The 18,568-nt window shown below is 35.4% G+C and overlaps 1 protein-coding gene across 1 annotated transcript; it reads left to right on the top strand.

The window, feature by feature from the left end:
- Positions 1-4,835: 4,835 nt before the first annotated feature.
- Positions 4,836-7,989, top strand: LOC113290034 (probable 3-beta-hydroxysteroid-Delta(8),Delta(7)-isomerase). Its single transcript, XM_026539512.1, has 5 exons — positions 4,836-4,984; positions 5,422-5,592; positions 6,826-6,972; positions 7,076-7,184; positions 7,524-7,989. The coding sequence occupies exons 2-5, from the start codon at positions 5,457-5,459 to the stop codon at positions 7,795-7,797; spliced, it is 666 nt and encodes a 221-aa protein (XP_026395297.1). The 5' UTR covers positions 4,836-4,984; positions 5,422-5,456; the 3' UTR covers positions 7,798-7,989.
- Positions 7,990-18,568: the final 10,579 nt, after the last annotated feature.

Raw genomic sequence — 18,568 nt, 5'->3', positions numbered from 1 at the left:
TGAGAAAAGACGTGAAATATTGTAATGAAAACGTAATATTTTTTGGGAATTCAATTGATGAATAGTGCACTAGAATTAATTAATTGATGGCTCTATACTAGCAGACAATCTATCTATGAGCATTATATTTATTCGAGAATCGAGGTATGAGATAGTGAAAGCACATACTCATTATGAATGTTTATTCTGCATAGTTAGGGAACATTTGCGGCATCCTGAAGACGTTATTGTTCTATACTAATGGTCAATCCATCTAGGAGTTGTCCAATCATTCTCGATTTTATATAAAAGTGTGTACTGGAATTGCTCAGTATAAATGATGAAATATGCAGAATGTTGAAAGCTAAGAGGCTTTAATAATTACATATTCATGCATGCTTAGAAAAGGCTACACACGTGGTTAGAGATCATTGTGACATGAGCTTTCATGTCTAAATTCTAAAATATGAATTTCATACATTAGTCTGAAGTTAGGTCAGAACTATACAAATTATGATTTTATGATTTAACCTTCGTCAAAAATCCACCATCAACAATTTTAAAAAGAAATCTCATCTAATGGAAAAACCACCTTTAAAAGGTTCTTGGACCTGAAAATGTAACTGTAAAGGATTGTAATTGATCAATAAATTATGTATCTGGGAAGTAGGAAATGGCCTTAATATAAATGTGTAGGAAGATAACTGAATTCCTGCATGGTTTAGAAGGTACCTTAGCATCTTACTTCAACCCTTCTCTTTTTTCCATTACCCTAATGGCTGATTTAATAGACCAAACTACAAAACAATGGAACAACACCCTTATTCATGACAGTATTCCGGCTGACAAAGCTTTTAGAATCTGTAACATTCACTTATTTTTAGTTAAATCCAACTCCAAAAAACAGACACTCTTAGATGGACCCTGAACAAATCAGGAGACTATATTTTTAAATTCATATATGAGAAATTAAATGAAATAAGGATAGACGTAGTTAGCATATCTCTCCATGATTCTTTTTTTTGGAAATCTTTGTAGAAACTATATGTATCATAAAGAACAAAACTCTTTTTCTGGAAATGTATTCAAAATGCTCTTTCAACTAATGATAAACTAGTGGGAAAATTAAAAGACATAAATCCTTCCCGCACAATGTGTGGAAGGGAATAGAAACTACATAGCACCTTCTCTTTCGTTGTAGGTTTTCCAAAGCGGTCCGAGAGACATGACCTAACTCCATAAGGATGAATATTGATCATTTTTTAAGCATTCTGGATCTTAGTCAATCATGGATTCAAAACAATAAAATGAAGATATCACCTGAACTCCTCATTACTAAGATGTGGTTCATACGAAAAGAAAGACGTAATAGAGTTTTTCAAGGAATCACAATGACACATACATAATTTTTTTTTAAGAATTTTTGAACCATATTCAGTGATGGACTAGGAAACCCCCTGGTAGGAAAATTCAACAACCAGTCAAGAAAATAAATATCCCTTGGACAGCTCTAAAGTTACAGAGTCATAAAATTAATGTTGATGCTGCATGGGAGTCAGTCTTTTCTCCATCTAGTTTTTCTCTAATTTTGAGAGATGATGCAGGTAGTTTTGAAGGTGGAATAACATGACCAGCAACAAGTGCAGACCCACAAGAGGCGGAAGCTGTAGGCATTCTTTAGGAAACTTATTAGGCCAAAGAAAAAGGAATTCAACATTTTAGCATTGAAGGTGACTGTGAAAGCCCTTTTTATATCTAAATGGCTCCAATTCAGGAATCTCCTGGCGCAAGGTAGCAGGATCATGTATTGCATTTTTAGGTTTCCGTTTTGTCGCTAGGACAGAGAATGTAATGGTGGATGTTTTAGAAAAACATGCAAACTATGTTAGACTGGGATTCTAATCCATCGGAATGTACTAAACTTAAACTTTCAGTAGACCGAGGAACTCTCCCTCCATGTTAGATGACTCTACTAACCTTGTAATCCATACTTTTCATGAGTCAATGTTTCCCTTTAATGCACTATTTATTTGCAAGAAAAAAAATTTGATAAGATATTTGTAACCCTGTTATCCCAAATTTAGGATAATCACTTAAATATTAGGATGTCGAATATTGACATTTGACAGGCCCTCGAGAAAGACTAATACATTTGGCATTTTCTTAATTCTATTGAAATGCCAAATGTATCATATTTTCGTTTTAAATACTAGTTTAAAAAGTAAATAATTATTTTACAGAGCTTTTAGTTGGCAACCGAGCGACCAGCTGGGCACCAATCCCCTTTTGAATAGCAACACCGAATCTATAAAAAATGAAACTTCATAAGCCACTACCAGCATCATGACTAACTAAACAGTTCTTCAAACGCTTGAAAAAAATATACAGTATCTTCACTGAGCTCCCCTAAGGTAGTGAAAGCTAAAACACCCAAACCATAACCATGCGAAACACATTCATTAAAATATTTAGTACATTTACGTGAAATTGCTTTAGATAAAGCCTGGCCTGGGATGAAAGAATGAAATCCATCACCAGTGAAGGGTGAGACATCTGTGACATCCATACACACATCTTGGTCGTTTTCCCAGTTGAGAACAAGGATGTCCGCTAGACGTAAATCCTTGTCATTATCTGGGGGAAAAAAAACCCAAAGCAACTTCTTTGCGTGCAAGAACACTAGCTTTATGAAAAATATTCGCAATTACACCACGAACTAAGTCATGGCGGATCTTTAACCCAACGTCTTTAGCACAATGAAGCGCATGGTCACCAAAAATATCCATGGGCCTATTACAACAAGAGCACAAACCACCTTCAACAAACAAAGGGATACCAACACGACAGAAACATACTGCTCTGAACTGTCTGGGACCAAGGCACTGATCTAACCCACTGATGGGAATAGCCAAAAGATAATCTTGAGCATGTTTGATCTAGTTACATTGCTACATAATGGAGTCTCTTGCAGATAAAGCAAATTGGACAGGGATTTGCTTCCTAACTGCATCAAAATAAGTGACTGTCAGGGAGTGCATAGAAGGGGGGCAGTGTCATCAACACAATAAGTAGAAGGCAAACCACATACCTGAATAAATTTCTGAAGAGCCAACTGATAAGCAACACCGTTATCTAATGAGAATGAGTTACCCAGTATCACCTTCTGCACAGAAGTAATCCGACTCTGAGAGGCAAGATAACAATAGGAGCGAGTGTCTGCCATATTATATATACTGAGGCCACCGTCTTTGATAGGTAAGGTGGAAAATCTCTGTTGCAAAGGCCCAAACCCTTCTCCATCCACTGTGATTAAAAGCCTCACATACTTAAGTAATTGGTCGTCAAAGAGGTCAGAGGCTTGTTGCAGAGCTGCTGGCTTGGGGGTGCGCATAGAAAAGTATAATATGGATACATTGACGCAGTTCCGGAGTAGCAACATCTCACTCTGAGGGTCCCTGAGCTTTTTGATTGCGGCCATTAGCTGAATAGTCTTATTCACCCTACTAAGCATCATGTCACTCATGAAGTATAAATCCAAGCTCAGGTCCACCCAAAATCTTAACACCCTTGCTAGGCCTGCCAATATCACAGGAAAAAACGCATACCTTAATGATGCGTGGATCAAGTGTAGCCCAAAAGACTTCATTTTTCTTGATATTGAGATGTAGACCCCTAATCGGTCTTTTGGATTCTATAATACTCAAAGCTTTTGAAACCTCCATCTTGTCACCAATGATAGTGCCATCATCCAGGTATCAAGCATGTGAATTAAGCTGATAACGAGAAGCAATGGACTTTACAAGGGGGTGAAATGTCCGAGCAAACAAAAGGGGACCAAGAGGATAACCTTGTTGAACACCAAGCGCAGAAGACAAGATGTATTGGTCGTAGTAAAGTTCAGCAGGCCTGGCATAACAAAATTCTAACCAACGAGAAATACCTGGACAATGAAGACGAACCTCCCGAATAAGACAAGACCTGCTTACCATGCTGAACGCATTCAAAAAGTCAATAAGCAACATTGACATCCTATCTGAATGACCTTTCAACTCCAACAAACCATTGACAGCGTGAAGTATACTTTCTTCACCCACCGGCACGCCAACACCAAATTGAAAATCCTTCAAGTAAGATAACATGTCATTGCCAACTGAAAAGGCAGGTATCTTAGAGACCAAGCGACGCCAAATAGTACCCACCGCAACAGGCCTAAGTCCACCTACGAGTTTGAGTAATGGGTGCAATAACGACGAGCTCACCCAAAGCCTTAAGATACTTGTCTTCCAACCAAAGGTTGGCAACCCCTGTAATCGAAGCCACTAACTCATCCGCAATTGCCGCTGCAGCACCACTTAACGCGTTGACTAGATGTTGTGCACACATACCATCACGACCACAAGAAGTACCTCTAGGAAAGCCCTTGATGGCACCCAAGACAGCCCTTGAATCAACCGTTACAGGGTCACAAACAACATCATCATCTGGAATAGAAGATGAAGGGGCTGCAGGGTGTTTAGATTGCAATTCAGTCAAAGTATTCTCGCTGCGAGGTGCAACCCCATTCGAAGATAAAACGCGAATCGCTGCTGCATAATGTCCTTAACCAATCTTCTTCCAGCAGGCGCTTAAATTGGTTATTTCTGGCTTCTTTTTGCTGTCTTATTTAGCTGAATGCTGTTGGCAAGGCAGACGTAAGAGCTTGGAGATTGGTTTATAAACTTTTGGGGTTGATATAAACTCTTTTCCTGTAAACTATCCCGTAATTATCTTTTTCGAGTTAATATATTTTTTGTCAAGAAAAATACAACACGCGAGTTAGGCCTGCCCATCTCGATTGGTTTAACGGAGAGTTGGCAATTTGTCAACGTGCAAACATATGGGGACTCCTTATCTCTGGCCTTTTTCTCTCTCTCTTTTTCTCTCTCTGTCACTCTCTCTAAATTGACCTTCGCTTTTGTTACGCTGCAAGGAAGTTCTTGCAACGTTGTACTACGATCTTCATAAGGTTCGAAATTCCGATCCGTACTTCTTTTTGCTCTTTTTTCATTTTTCAATTTTTAGTCGATTAAGTAGATAAATTTGATTTTCATCAAAAACACAAAATAAAATTATAGTGTCTGTATAATATTTCAGTTTCTTGTCACTTCAAAGAAAAGAAGAAGAAGCTATTTTGAAAATACTATTAGCAGTAGTAGTAGTGTACCTTTTGATTTTGATTCACAATAACTTCAGTTGTCCTTGTTTTCATTTATAAATGGTTGGTCAACGGGTATATAACTTCATGATCTGACTGACAATTATGCTCTATATGTCTCTATCTACTTGATCCCTGGTACTCCTAAATTAAAATCTTACCGAGTGATTCCTATCCTGATCTGAGCAATCTCAGTATAATACAATTAGATTCCGAATTTCAATTGAGTTTGGTTATTACAATTGCAGGAGGCAAAACTAGCTGATTTTAATTTGGAGTAAAGATGGTGAGTCATCCATATGTGCCGCAAGATCTAGTCCTTGAAGATTATGTACCAGTTTCTCTAGCCCAGTCTACCATTGTCGGTGTATATGGAATCGCCTCGGTTCTCGTTGCTTCTTTCATCTGGCTCATTTCTGGTATATAATCCCACTTTCCTAATCTCCTATGGTATCCTCTATTAGTATTGATTTAGCTTTAAGTGTTTCTTTCCAGCATTAGTTGCTTGATTAGTTTTGACTACAATTCCATCTACTATCATAATGTTTAAATTTTGATCATCTCAATTTGGTGCATCGTTGACCTTTTTTTCCCCTTAAATCCTAGTATATGGTTAGACATGATAATCAATTGATCTCATTTTGGAGTAAAGATACTAGTCTTATGGCTGCAAACATTATAACTGTATCATCCGTTTTGAGGAGTTTTAAGTTTGATTTGGTTGTAAGCCAATTAAGAAGATTAACATATACCCGTCCCTCTCGCATAATAGAGAATAACATTGTTATGGACTCGCATAACTTATCTTGATTTCGACTGCAAAGTGAAGATGATTATGGCAAAGAACCGACTGTTTTGGTCTCATTAGAGGGACACCAATACCTCCGGCATCATTCGAGGGACCCAAACCTCCCAATGATTACTTCGAGTGTAATCAAACTCCCAACGGAGAAGAACTCTCATTTTTTCATAATTTCATTCCTAATCTTCATTATTACATTGACAGACATGTATATAGCATCCTAGAAGAAACTACTTACGTAACTTCCTAATTCCAAAACAATAAAATAACTATACAAATGCTTATCCAATAGTGCAGACGTAACACACATGTACACACAGTAGACACATAACAAACACCAAGGATGAGCCCTTTTGAAATTAGAATACATTGTATTTATATATGATTTTAAGTGTTTTTGATGTTTATTATCTGCTGGTTTGAAGCTTAAGATACATTTAGTTGAGGTCATGCGTTGAATGGCAGAAAGGACATAATGATATGTCGGTATTTTTACAGAATAATTTTTGAACATAAAATATTTTTCCAGGTTAATGTCTTTTGGGTGTATGCAAGATATTCTGATCTCTAGATACCGAGATTTTAACTTTGTATGATGCACATAACTGCAGAGACAGCTCAAGTATATTTATACATGTCTAGCTGTTTCAGGGCTTCAGCTAGTATCCATCTCTGTGTCCACCACTTCATAACAATGCTTGACACTGGCACAAATATCTACTTGTATCATTGGTATATAGCTAATAACATGTCTTGAGGAAGAGCATCATACATCAATGTTACATACCTAATATCATTGTTCTATGACTTTTTGACTAAAAAATGCTTTCTTTTTTTACTGTGATGCCAGGTCGGTGCGCCAAATTATCCAAGATGGAGAGATTGATTATGTGTTGGTGGGCGTTCACAGGCCTGACCCACATGGTTCTTGAAGGTTATTTTGTTTTCTCTCCAGAGTTCTACAAGGACAAGACTGGCAATTTCCTTGCCGAAGTTTGTGAGTTCTTCTCAATTTCGCACTTTCAACCTGGTGGTTATGAAATGTTAATGCTAGATGGTTTACAGTCGGTGGGTAACTGATGAAAAAACATTAATTACAGGGAAAGAATACAGCAAAGGTGACTCGAGATATGCTGGTAGAGATGCAGGAATTGTTACTATTGAAGGCCTCACTGCAGTTATCGAAGGTCCAGCTTGCCTTTTGGCAGTGTAAGTTTTATTTCTATGTCATTGTGCAGTACTTCTGTGTTATAATATATTTAATGTCGAAAAATTGGTACAGTTGATCTTATTTCATCAGTATACAGATTGGTAATTTGAAAAGTAAATCCAAGTAAATATAGGATTTGGGAAGTACTGTAGCATTTGAAAGTATTATTTGGAAGAATAAAATAAGTCGATAACCAACTGGAAATGAAAAAGAAGTAAATCAAGTATTCCATACTTACGGACTACTAATAGTACATAAACTTTTCAATAAAAATAGGTTAGCTAGTCCAGTCTAATGACCTGATGTTCTAACTTGTCTATGGTTATGCTTTTTTGCAGGTTTGCTATAGCGAAAAGAAAATATTACAGCGATTTACTTCAGATCTCCATCTCTTTGGGGCAGCTATATGGGACGGCAGCATATTTCGTTATGTCCATCTTGCAAGGAGATAACTTCGCCATGAGCCCATTCTATTATTATTCGTATTACATATTCGCAAATTCATTTTGGGTCTGGATACCATCACTCATTGTTATCAGGTCCTGGAAGATAATATCTGCAGCAGTAGCATCTCATCAAGCCCCAGCCCAGAAAAAGAACAAAACGAGGTGATGGGGGATTCACATTTCGCAACAAGGCTTAAATTGTTTCTTTTTTATCTGATCATTTAAAACTTCGGCGTTTTTCCCCCTAAAAACATTGGGGGTTTTCCCCTAAAATATTTGGTTTGAAATTGTTAGACCTAATGTTCACGATCTCTAATGCAACTTGTTCTTTTGCACCAAAGCTCTTGTTTCTTCTCCAGTGAGAATGTTTGGTCGTAGAATTTCAGTTATTAACGACCATGTAATTTATGGTGCTTAACTTTTTAGGACTACAAATTTTTAGGTCACGGTGACCATCTGATTTTACAGCTAAACGGGGCACAATTAACAACCAAGTTATTTTGTCAGGGAATAAAGCATTTCCGCCAATGCTATTGGCAAACAATACAGCAATCTAAAGCTACATTTGCAGTCTGTCTTTTTATTAGACCTTGCTGTGACATAAGTAATAATTTTAAACTTGTACTATGTACTAAAGTTAAACTTGTATACAAGTGAACCAGCTAAAGAGCAACACTACAATGGCAGCAGAACACATAAAAGAATCGAAATGCACATCAGTAACCAGTATCTGGAAAAGAAAGGATTTACTACGACGACAGATTAATCCAATAGTTCTTTTGCCACAGCCAGAAACACCACCAGCACAACCGAGAATGTCTTGAGATATTTTGGATCTCCTTCTTGATAAGAGCTGGGCCAGCTGGTTTCAAAGTTTCTTCCGGTGATGAAGTTGTCACAGCTCTACATCTACATGAAAATAGAAAAGGGAACATTATTTAAATTCCCCTCAACATGTTGATCAAAAATGTATTGCAAAAAGAACCAGTACAAGTACAAAGTGTTCGGTCTTCAAGAAAATGCTTAAAAAGTTGTAATATTGGCCCGGCAGCAGCTAAAATAGCATCAACCTTTATCTGATCAGTGCTAAAAGCAACTGGCTACTTTCAGACAATTTTCATCTTACCTCCGCAGTGATGGAACCGAGGGCAAGGGTAGTTCACTGAAAAGAAACAAAAAAACACTACAATTAGCTCAACTGCGAAAATAAAATTACCCACTAGTAACCAAAATGAAAGCCCATTTTTTATGATACATATACTTACGAACAAGTGAAAACTACTACCACACCCAATTTTCAGATTTTTCTCACTGAGAAATCCAGGCCCACAAAAAATCAAGCTCGCACCCATTTTCTGGATTAAAATATCCCTCACATCCATATTTTTTAAAATTGTTTTTTCATTCTTCCTCCGTTTTTTTTCATGGCTTTTTTATCGTGAGAAGAAAGTTCAGTTCTTCTTCAAGCAAGCAGTTGCTGGCTTCTTTTTCAGTTAGATTCCACCTGAATTATGGGGTGAGATCGAGACTTGGATTCAGCTAATGGAATAATAAACGGCATCACTGGAAGAATCAAATTAATGGGTTTGCTGATGTTGATTTATGTGAATTAATGGATCGATTTTGAGCTCGAGATGGAGACTTGAAGGCTGGATTCTGGGTGATGCTCTACAACAACAAACAATCAATCTGATGTTGTGTTTGATTGAAGAAGGTGTTATAAGGCATGAGAATGAATGGGTATTTGATTGAACAGGGAATTTAACAGCAACAACAATGGATTTGTGGTGATGATTGGACCGAAATGAAGATGCATAACCTGTTATGGAAATGAAGATGCATATCTATCCTCTAAAACTTTCAAAGAGTTGGAGTTCCCATCAACCCACATCATTTCTGAAGAGTTGTTAAATTTGGCTTCTCGTGGAAAAGATGCGCTCATTGAATCAACTGCGTCGTTGACGGAAATGGATTTTTAATTTAACAATTAGCTCTGATTATTTGATTTTCAAGTTTTTAATATTTGTGTTCGATGTGTTTGATAAAATGGCTGATAGAAAGATTGGTTTTGTTTAATATTTTTGTTCAGGTCTTAGAATTGGCTGGAAATGCAATAAGAGATAACAAGGAAAGTCGCAGTAAGATGCTATTTGAAGAACCAGTAGGGGATCAACTAACTAAGCCGGAATAAAAAAAAAAGAGGTGACACCGGCTTTAAACCTTACCTGATGTATCAAAACAAAGGTTTTTGTTACTTTAGTTTACGAATTCTTTGTCACCTCATGACAGTGATTGGGCAAATACTACAAAACTCATGGATGGCTGCCAATGTTCAGAATCCTCAAGTCAACAAATTACGATTACTCATAGTCTACTTGCTTATTGGATTAAGCTCAACATTTTTCATACTTGTGAGAAGTCTTTTTGTAGTTTCTATGGGAATGCAATCAACGAAATCTTTGTATCACATCTAATGAATTCTCTTTTCCATGCCCCGGTACATTTTTACGACTCTACACATTTTGGAAGTATTATAAGTCGGGTAAGCATGACAGAATTTTGAATTAAGATCAAATTTGGTCTGATTAGAGCATCATAGTCCTTGATCTCCCATTTGCGCTACTATTTTCACCCACTACTGCGATTATGCAGCTACGAAAATGGTTGCATAACCTGTTATGCATCTACAAAATTTGTTGCATAACTTGATATGCAGTCCCGAAAATGGTCGCATAACACGTTATGCAACAACTTTTTTGTCACTATTGAAACCAAATGAAAAGAAAGACTGTATAACTTGTCATGCACCTACAATAATACAGCAGTCGTGAAAATGGATGCATAACCTGTTATGCATCCGAAAATATGGTTGCATAATGCATTATGCATCGAGAAAATTGTTGCACAATCTTTTATGCATCGAGAAAATAGATGCATAACCTTATATGCATCTGTAAATATAGATGCATAATGCATTATACATCAATCTTTTATGTACGCACTAAATTCAACCAAAACAATGGCCACATAACTTGTTATACATGCATAAATTTGTTATGCAGTGAGAAAATGGTTGCATAATTTGTTATGCATCTTTTTTGGTGGATGTATAATGGTTATTATCAAGTTTTCGAAAAATTTGCCTAAAATGATGATCACCTCCGATTTTTTCATGAAAGACAAAAATTTGATATTGTTGTTTGTACTCGTTGCATAGCTCTCTTTAAAAGATTTCTAACAATATAAAATTTGTAAAATTCCAAGGCACGGTTTTTTAGATATGTTATATCCAAGTTGCGTTACCAATTATACCCCTGAAAAATAGTATACATAACGACCTATACAACGATTTTTAATAATTTCGGATAATTTTGGGTGTCACCGTAACTAAAATTAATCGTGGGCCTGACAATAGAATATAATTATTTTTGGGCCTTAGCCTAATTTTCCCACAAAGTATTGTAATTAAATATGAACCATTTTATGGGGACCATGGTTTTTTTAAGAGGACCATAGTCTCAATTTTACGAGGACATTTAGAAGTAAAGTGAAGCCACCCCTTATCCACATATTTTTGTTAATGACCAAAATGCCCTAATATTATTTTTATTTTATTTTAAAATAAAGTTTTTTAAAAATAAAAAATTTAATTTTTTCTTCTTTTTTTTAATTAGCTTTTGTTCAACAAGTACAAATTCACAAGTATTTTCCCGCAAACTCTTTAGCGATATGCTAAAGACATCTTGTGATAATCCATTGTTTACAGACTCCGTTCTGTGCGTGATTGATCGCAAGAGATTCAAGTTGATTGTGTGCAGGTGTTTATTGAAGATCTAAGAAAATTTGAAGACAAAGAAGACTTTGAAGATTTCTGATTTGGGCTCATAATCTTTGGTGTGCACAATACTTGTTTCGGTAAAAAAGGGGACCAACTATAATCAGTTTATCCTTGTGGTAGATTAGATTGATTAGTTGTATAGATCGACATCAATACAATTCTTTGTGATTAAAAGTATTGATTGCAAAATCTTAACAATTACTTTGGTAGTTGATAATAAGATAGATCTAAGAACCTGACAAAGGAGTTTATTGAGATAAATAGAAGAGCCTTTTGTCGAACTCACATCACTTGGTTGAAAAGAGTTGATACCAAACAGATTTGTTGTTCCTTTACTGTTTGGAATACGAACCAAAGGAATTGTTCCAAGTACGTGACTTATTACAGGTCGGAGGCGTGGGAATACAAACAGAACTAGGTGAACAATAGGTTTAGTTGCTTGGTCTCAACTACACGAAGTTGGTTTGATTTTGTATAGCGGCTTAATCCTGAGAGTATTCAATTATGTACAAGGTCCCGGGGTTTTTCTGCATTTGCGGTTTCCTCGTTAACAAAATCTTGCTGTGTCATTTACTTTTATTTTCCGCAATTATAATTGTTGTTATTATAAATTAAAGTAAATTACACAAACGTTAATTCCTATTTACTTGATAGTAATCCTATTTGTGTTTGGTTAAGTCTGAACCATTTATCAAGTAAACATACTTCGTTGTTGCATTATATCCATAGTCAATCACACAAGTTATCTTGTTGTCTTATTGTCTCGATCTCGTATCCATAGACGATCACACGAAGTGTGAACTGATTAGTTGTATTGTCTCGACTCAGTCCATAGACAATCACTTTCGGAGAAAGGACTTATAGGTGGAAAAGTTTTAGCTTGAGGTATATTTGAGTACCCTCGTCCTTTCAATTGGTATTAGAGAAGGCAAACACGAAAAGATCTAACAATCTGTGTTTGATGCAATCCAACCTATAAGAAATTGAATCTATCTCTGATTCTGTTAACGTTATGCAAGAGTATGACTACTCAAAAGTTGAAGATGTTACTACTTCGTTGACTCATAATACAGGAGTTGCGAAAACATATGTGTCCATCTCTAATGGAAAGTAAGATGTTGTTGTGATTTCTTCTGATGTTGAGGAAACTAAAAGTCCTTGCTCGACTTTTACAGATTGTGATAAAAATGGTTTAGTCACATCTGAAACAGATCAATATGATGGTAGTTTGCCTAACTACATCAAGTCATAAGAGGATAAGAAACCATCTTCTATATCTACCGATGATCAAACGAAATCTTGTCCGAAGGAAACTTTGAACCGATTCCGTGAACGTGATCTTAAGGAATACAATTTTTCAGTCACTTGACAGGGAACTTATACTTCTTCAATATACGGTGGTAAAAATATTTAAAGAAGTTTCTTGTCTTAAAAAACTGAAAGATCATTCCTCAGTAGAAAGACAGATCATACCACTACCCGGTAAGATCAACTCAAAAGAATCAGAGGAAAGAGTTGATAATCGCCTCTTTAAAAAGGTTTCTCCTCACCCATATCGAAACAATCCTTGTTTTGATGAAGAACAACTCCATAAGAAAGGGAAAGAGAGAATCTCTGCCAAAAGAAACAATCAGGAATTTCGATAATTGTTTCACACAATCATACTGATGTGCATCATAAGGAAATCCTTAGAATGAGAGAATCTTATGAAAATCTCATTGAAAGAATTAAGAGAGATTTATCTATCTCTAAAAATTCTCACGTCAGTACAGTTTCTCCACATAATCATATCTCTAGAGTTAGAAAAGATCAATGTTCTGGGAGAAAATATTTTGGGCAGAAATTCCCAAGGAGAAACATGAACTATGGTTCGGATACTCACTGTAATCTAGAAAAAGCTTACTTTGATACAACTTAGTTGTATCAAAATTGTGCACTCACATCCCCTTCCGTGCTCTTATTTATGGATGAGAAAAGCACAATAAAACAAGAGCACATTTGTTTTATATGTAGAAGTTTTCCGAAAAATCTGTGACAATTTATGGATTACTGCGAATCCATGACTGTCTAAAAATTGTTCATGTTTATCATGTTCTTCCAAAAATAGGTTTTATTTAGAATTTTCGAATTTCAATAAACCTTCCAGCATGAGAAGTCCGGACAAAGGAAACGAAATATATTTCTGTAATATTTTCGGATTTTCTGATATTTTCGGTTTGAGAGTTGTTTCTTCTTAAAGGGAAACTATCTCTTGCCTGTATTATTGAAACCCTGATCAATCCTTATTTATATAACCGAGCATGCCTCCAATAACTCGCAGTATCACAAAGGATAATAAATAGGAAGCTCAAAAGGTTAAAGATTGTCAAGGAATAAATACAGAGAGGAAGAAGAAAAACATATCAAAAATCATGTCTGATTATGATTCTGATAGTTCAGTTGTATCACAAGATGAGTCATGTCTATTGGCTTACAACTTAAAAGATCCAACCAAAACCAAGTGGATTCGTTCTGATAGTATGATTGACTATACCCAAGGTTTTGAAGAACTAAGAACCAATCTCATAATAACGGTTCGAGATCAGGAGTGGCTCAAGGATAAGATTGAGGAAACAAAAGCTAATATTGCTGATATGAAGGTTCAAGTTGAAAAGCATGAGAAACAGGAAGTGGTTGCAGACAAGTCTCTTGAGACATGCTTTAAAAGTTTGAACACTGAAGAAACCTCGGTGAACAACAAGAGCACCACTGGAGATTAAGTTATATACTGTAATACTTAATCCAGGAAAATAGACATCAATTTTTGATTTCTTTCAATGACTGTATTAGGTCTATTATGAATAAAATTATTTAATTTATAATTTTTCTTGTGATAGTTTTTGATTTACATAGCTTGTGCTTGAATGTTTTATGATTATTGCTATGTATGTTTATGGGATGTTTGATTTCGGTTTTACTACCTTGATATTCGATCTCATAATGTTGTGAATCCTTATGGTTTGGGTGACTTTTTGGTTTAGCAGGATTAAGTTCTAGTCCATGTTGGTAGGATTTATCAATGGATCATGAAGGGTTCTGATAGAAACAATATGTGAAAAAGTCACAATATGTTGAATCGTTTGGTTTAGCATAAAAGCATACGTGTTTCAGGGTTTTCAACTTTTGCTTGCAATGGATAAAAACCGGTTTTCAACCTTTCTCTGGTAAAGGTTGGTTGTTGTTATTCTTTTGTTTTGCATAAGGATGACAACATAATGATATTTCGATATCAATTCTCCCTGGAAGAAGATGCAAACATATTGGAGAAGAGGATGCGAAATTTGAGATAACGATTTTGTTAGTTAATCGTTTTCCTGTTTAAGGAATCCTGATTTTATTTCATATATTTATTTCTTTTGCTTAACAAAATTTCGGTACAATTGATGTTTTATTCCATTATTTGTGTATGGATGTGTGTGTGATTCAATTGGTTTCGGTTAAGAAAAACTATTGTTATCTTGCTTTATTGTTTGATATCAATCGTTTAGGCTTAGAAAATTTCGGTGCAATTGCGGTGCTTTAATGTCTATGTTGTTTCAATTGCTTCCGGTTGAGGTGAATAATTATGCAAGTTGATTTATTTGGTTTGTATGAATTGTTTATGGCTTAACGAAAGAAAAGGTTTACGGGATGAATTGTTTAGTCAAATTCGATTCCGGATAAGAGAAACTAAGTTAATTCTAATCTTAGTTAGACTTATCAAAGTGGAGGTTTCGGTTATTCAAGTCTAATCGAATGCCTTAACAAGAAATGCTAGTTAACTAACCTAGTACTTGTCTTGTTTAAAATTTAAAGGTCTAAGTTATATGGATAATTAGAACCTGATGAGAAAAATAGAGTTATCTTTATTTTGGTATTATCGAACAAGAGATTTTATTTGTACAATAGGTTTAGCAAAGGAACTAAGGTGCTTAGTCGATTTTTGGTTTGCTAAACTATTAGGGAAAATTGCTTCGTGCAATTGTTTTCTTGGTAACATATCAAAATAAAATTACTTTGTAGTTTCGGTTTTGATATTGGTTATCAATAATTGTGTGTGGAACCCTCGTGCTTAACTCTATAGGTTGCAAGTCTTTTGAGATTTGTAAGATCCTTTCGGTTTGTCCTTTATTTTTTCGTTTCTTTGTCATTTTGTGACAAAAAGGGGAGAAATATATGGAGTAAATAAGTGATACTGGTATTGATTTATATTGATTGGTATCACTAAGGGAAAAGACATTGGTGCTTAAACATTTATCTAACGAAAGAGTAAAAGCATAGACTAAGGGGGAGTAGTATATCATATGATACTTGTAGTTATATGGACTACAAAGGAATAACAAAGACATGTGGATTGATAAAATCTACCTATCTTACCTTTAGGGGGAGTATTAGCTTTGTTATTATAATATCAACAGCGGCACTTATGGATTGAATGTATACAGGTTATTGTGCTATTTAATTAAGGAATCAAGCGTATGTCTAATAAATTCTTGTAATTTGTTTATCCATATGATGTAAGAATTTTGTCACTAAAATTGACAAAGGGGGAGATTGTTAGAGCACAGCTCGGTTGAACCCACCAAGCGTTGGTATCTCAAGTTTGGTTGTCATATTTTAGTGAGCCAAAACTCATTTTAAGAGTCGCTTGATTATGTACTAGAGTCAACTTCGTATAGGTTAGCTTGAAAGTATTAGGATATGAGACATTACAAGTATTGCGAAGAATTGAAGAAGTGAAGGAGTAAGGATCTACAACGACAACATCATCCTTTTACTCGAGGTTAGTGATATTTGACTTGAACTGTTTCATTCCTTAACGTATCTTTCAAGTCGTGCATATTGAAAACAAAACTGTGAAGCATGAATGATTATACTCTAGTTAGACATAGTATTAAGGAATACAATACGAGGTTTATTGTTTAACCATTAAACTTTGTAGATAAGACATCGACATAATTGTTTGAATGCTATTGTGATTATGTATGGGTATAAGGTGAAGATTTCATCCTAGGAAACAATGTTTTACATTTGTTTTAAAGAATTAAATTCATGAACTTGTTTTGTGAATCCAAAGAGAACTCTCCAGGCATTATTGGTATTGTTATTCATTGCATATCTTTTGAACTACCAATATGTGTGATTAGTATAACCGCTCAAGACTTGTTTATGTTCCTGGTAAAATTATTCACAAAGGCCTGACTTTTGTATTGGTATGACTTTTATTAGTGAAACCAATCTTAAGTAATCACCTGAGATGGTATGATCGATTTAGTGTTATTGGTATGACCGACTCTGGGTAAAGGGGAACCGATCCTAGTAAGAGGTGCAACCTATCACAAAGGAGAATCGATCCTTGTATGAGGTGCAACAAGTTTTTAGCAGAAAGGGGAACCGATCCTATGGACATGTCCAACACATTTTTAGGCAAAGGGCAACTGATCCTATGGACATGTGCAGCAAGTACAAGTTAGATACCATATATATGTGGGGAACCGATCCTAGTACCTAGTTAACTGAATTTTGGTAACTAGCGTGACTATGCAAAGTACTCACATGGAGGTAGAACCGAAACTTGTTTTGGTAGAACCGTGAAACCCATGTTTGGTGATTGAGTGTTCTTGATCAATCACGTAGTTCTTAAAAGTCAGATGAACCAATTCTAAACTTTTTTGGAAGTGTGGAAAATCGGTTTCAAGATTGTAAGTATGAAAGAGGACTTACAAAGTAAAGATGTTGACATACTTTGAACATGTGTAGTAACGCTTATCTTTAATTATTAAAGATATTCCTTAATAGCTAAAGGAAGAAAATTTCGGATCGAATATAATAAACTGCGAATCTTTTATTTAAGGTTTTTAATTTTATTTTTGGACAATGAAAATTAGTAATATGCATTTGCTAGTTGGAGATTTTCTAAGAGATTTTCGGTCATTATTTGGATAAAGCATTTCCAGGTATTATGGAAACCAAATCTGGAATATATTGCATATCTTGAGAATATTTTCGGTTTTGGAAATTATTTGGTGTTCAAACTTCCTTGGTCTATAAATATCAAAGTTTGCATTTCGAGCAAACTAATCTCAGAGACAGCAAAACTATCTCAGTTGTGTTGCTACTGGTGAAGCCTCCTATTCGGAAAGGAGAGTAACCTAATTAGGCGAAATCTCTTACGGCCGCGTAGTTTAAAGACTTCTTTGGGATTGAGAAGCTCTATTAGTACCGTTGGTGGGAAACTATATAATTGCGGTTTATCTTTTGTTTTCGATTGATTTGATTGACTAACGGTGGTTGAACTTTGATTTCACCTAGTTTGTTTATGCTTGAGAATCTTCTCTTCTGATATAAAATTCACTCAAACTAGATTGAAATTTCGACGGGGATCTTTAGATTGTTTGTATATCTAAAGACGTCTTGTGATAATCCATTGTTAACAGACTCCGTTCTGTGCGTGATTGATCACAAGCGATTCAAGTTGATTGTGTGCAGGTGTTTATTGAAGATCTAAGAAGATTTGAAGACAAATAAGACTTTGAAGATTTCTGATTTGAGTTCATAATCTTTGGTGTGCACAATACTTGTTTCGGTAAAAAAAAGGGATCCAACTATAATCGGTTTATCCTTGTGGTAGATTAAATTGATTAGTTGTGTAGATCGGCATCAATACAATTCTTTGTGATTAAAAGTATTGATTGCAAAATCTTAACAATTACTTTGGTAGTTGATAATAAGATAGATCTAAGAACCTGACAAGGGAGTTTATTGAGATAAACAGAAGAGCCTTTTGTCGAACTCACATCACTTGGTTGAAAAGAGTTGATACCAAATAGATTTGTTGTTCCTTTACTATTTGGAATACGAGCCAAAGGAATTGTTCAAAGTACGTGACTTATTACAGGTCGGAGGCGTGGGAATACAGGCGGAATTAGGTGAACTATAGGTTTAGTTGCTTGGTCTCAACTATACGAAGTTGGTTTGATTTTGTATAGCGGTGTAATCCTGAGAGTATTCAATTCTGGACAAGGTCCCTGGGGTTTTCTGCATTTGCGGTTTCCTCGTTAACAAAATCTTGCCGTGTCAT

This window comes from Papaver somniferum, chromosome 6, assembly GCF_003573695.1.
Source record: "Papaver somniferum cultivar HN1 chromosome 6, ASM357369v1, whole genome shotgun sequence".
Lineage (NCBI taxonomy): Eukaryota > Viridiplantae > Streptophyta > Magnoliopsida > Ranunculales > Papaveraceae > Papaver > Papaver somniferum.
This window is presented reverse-complemented; position numbering and strand designations above follow the sequence as displayed.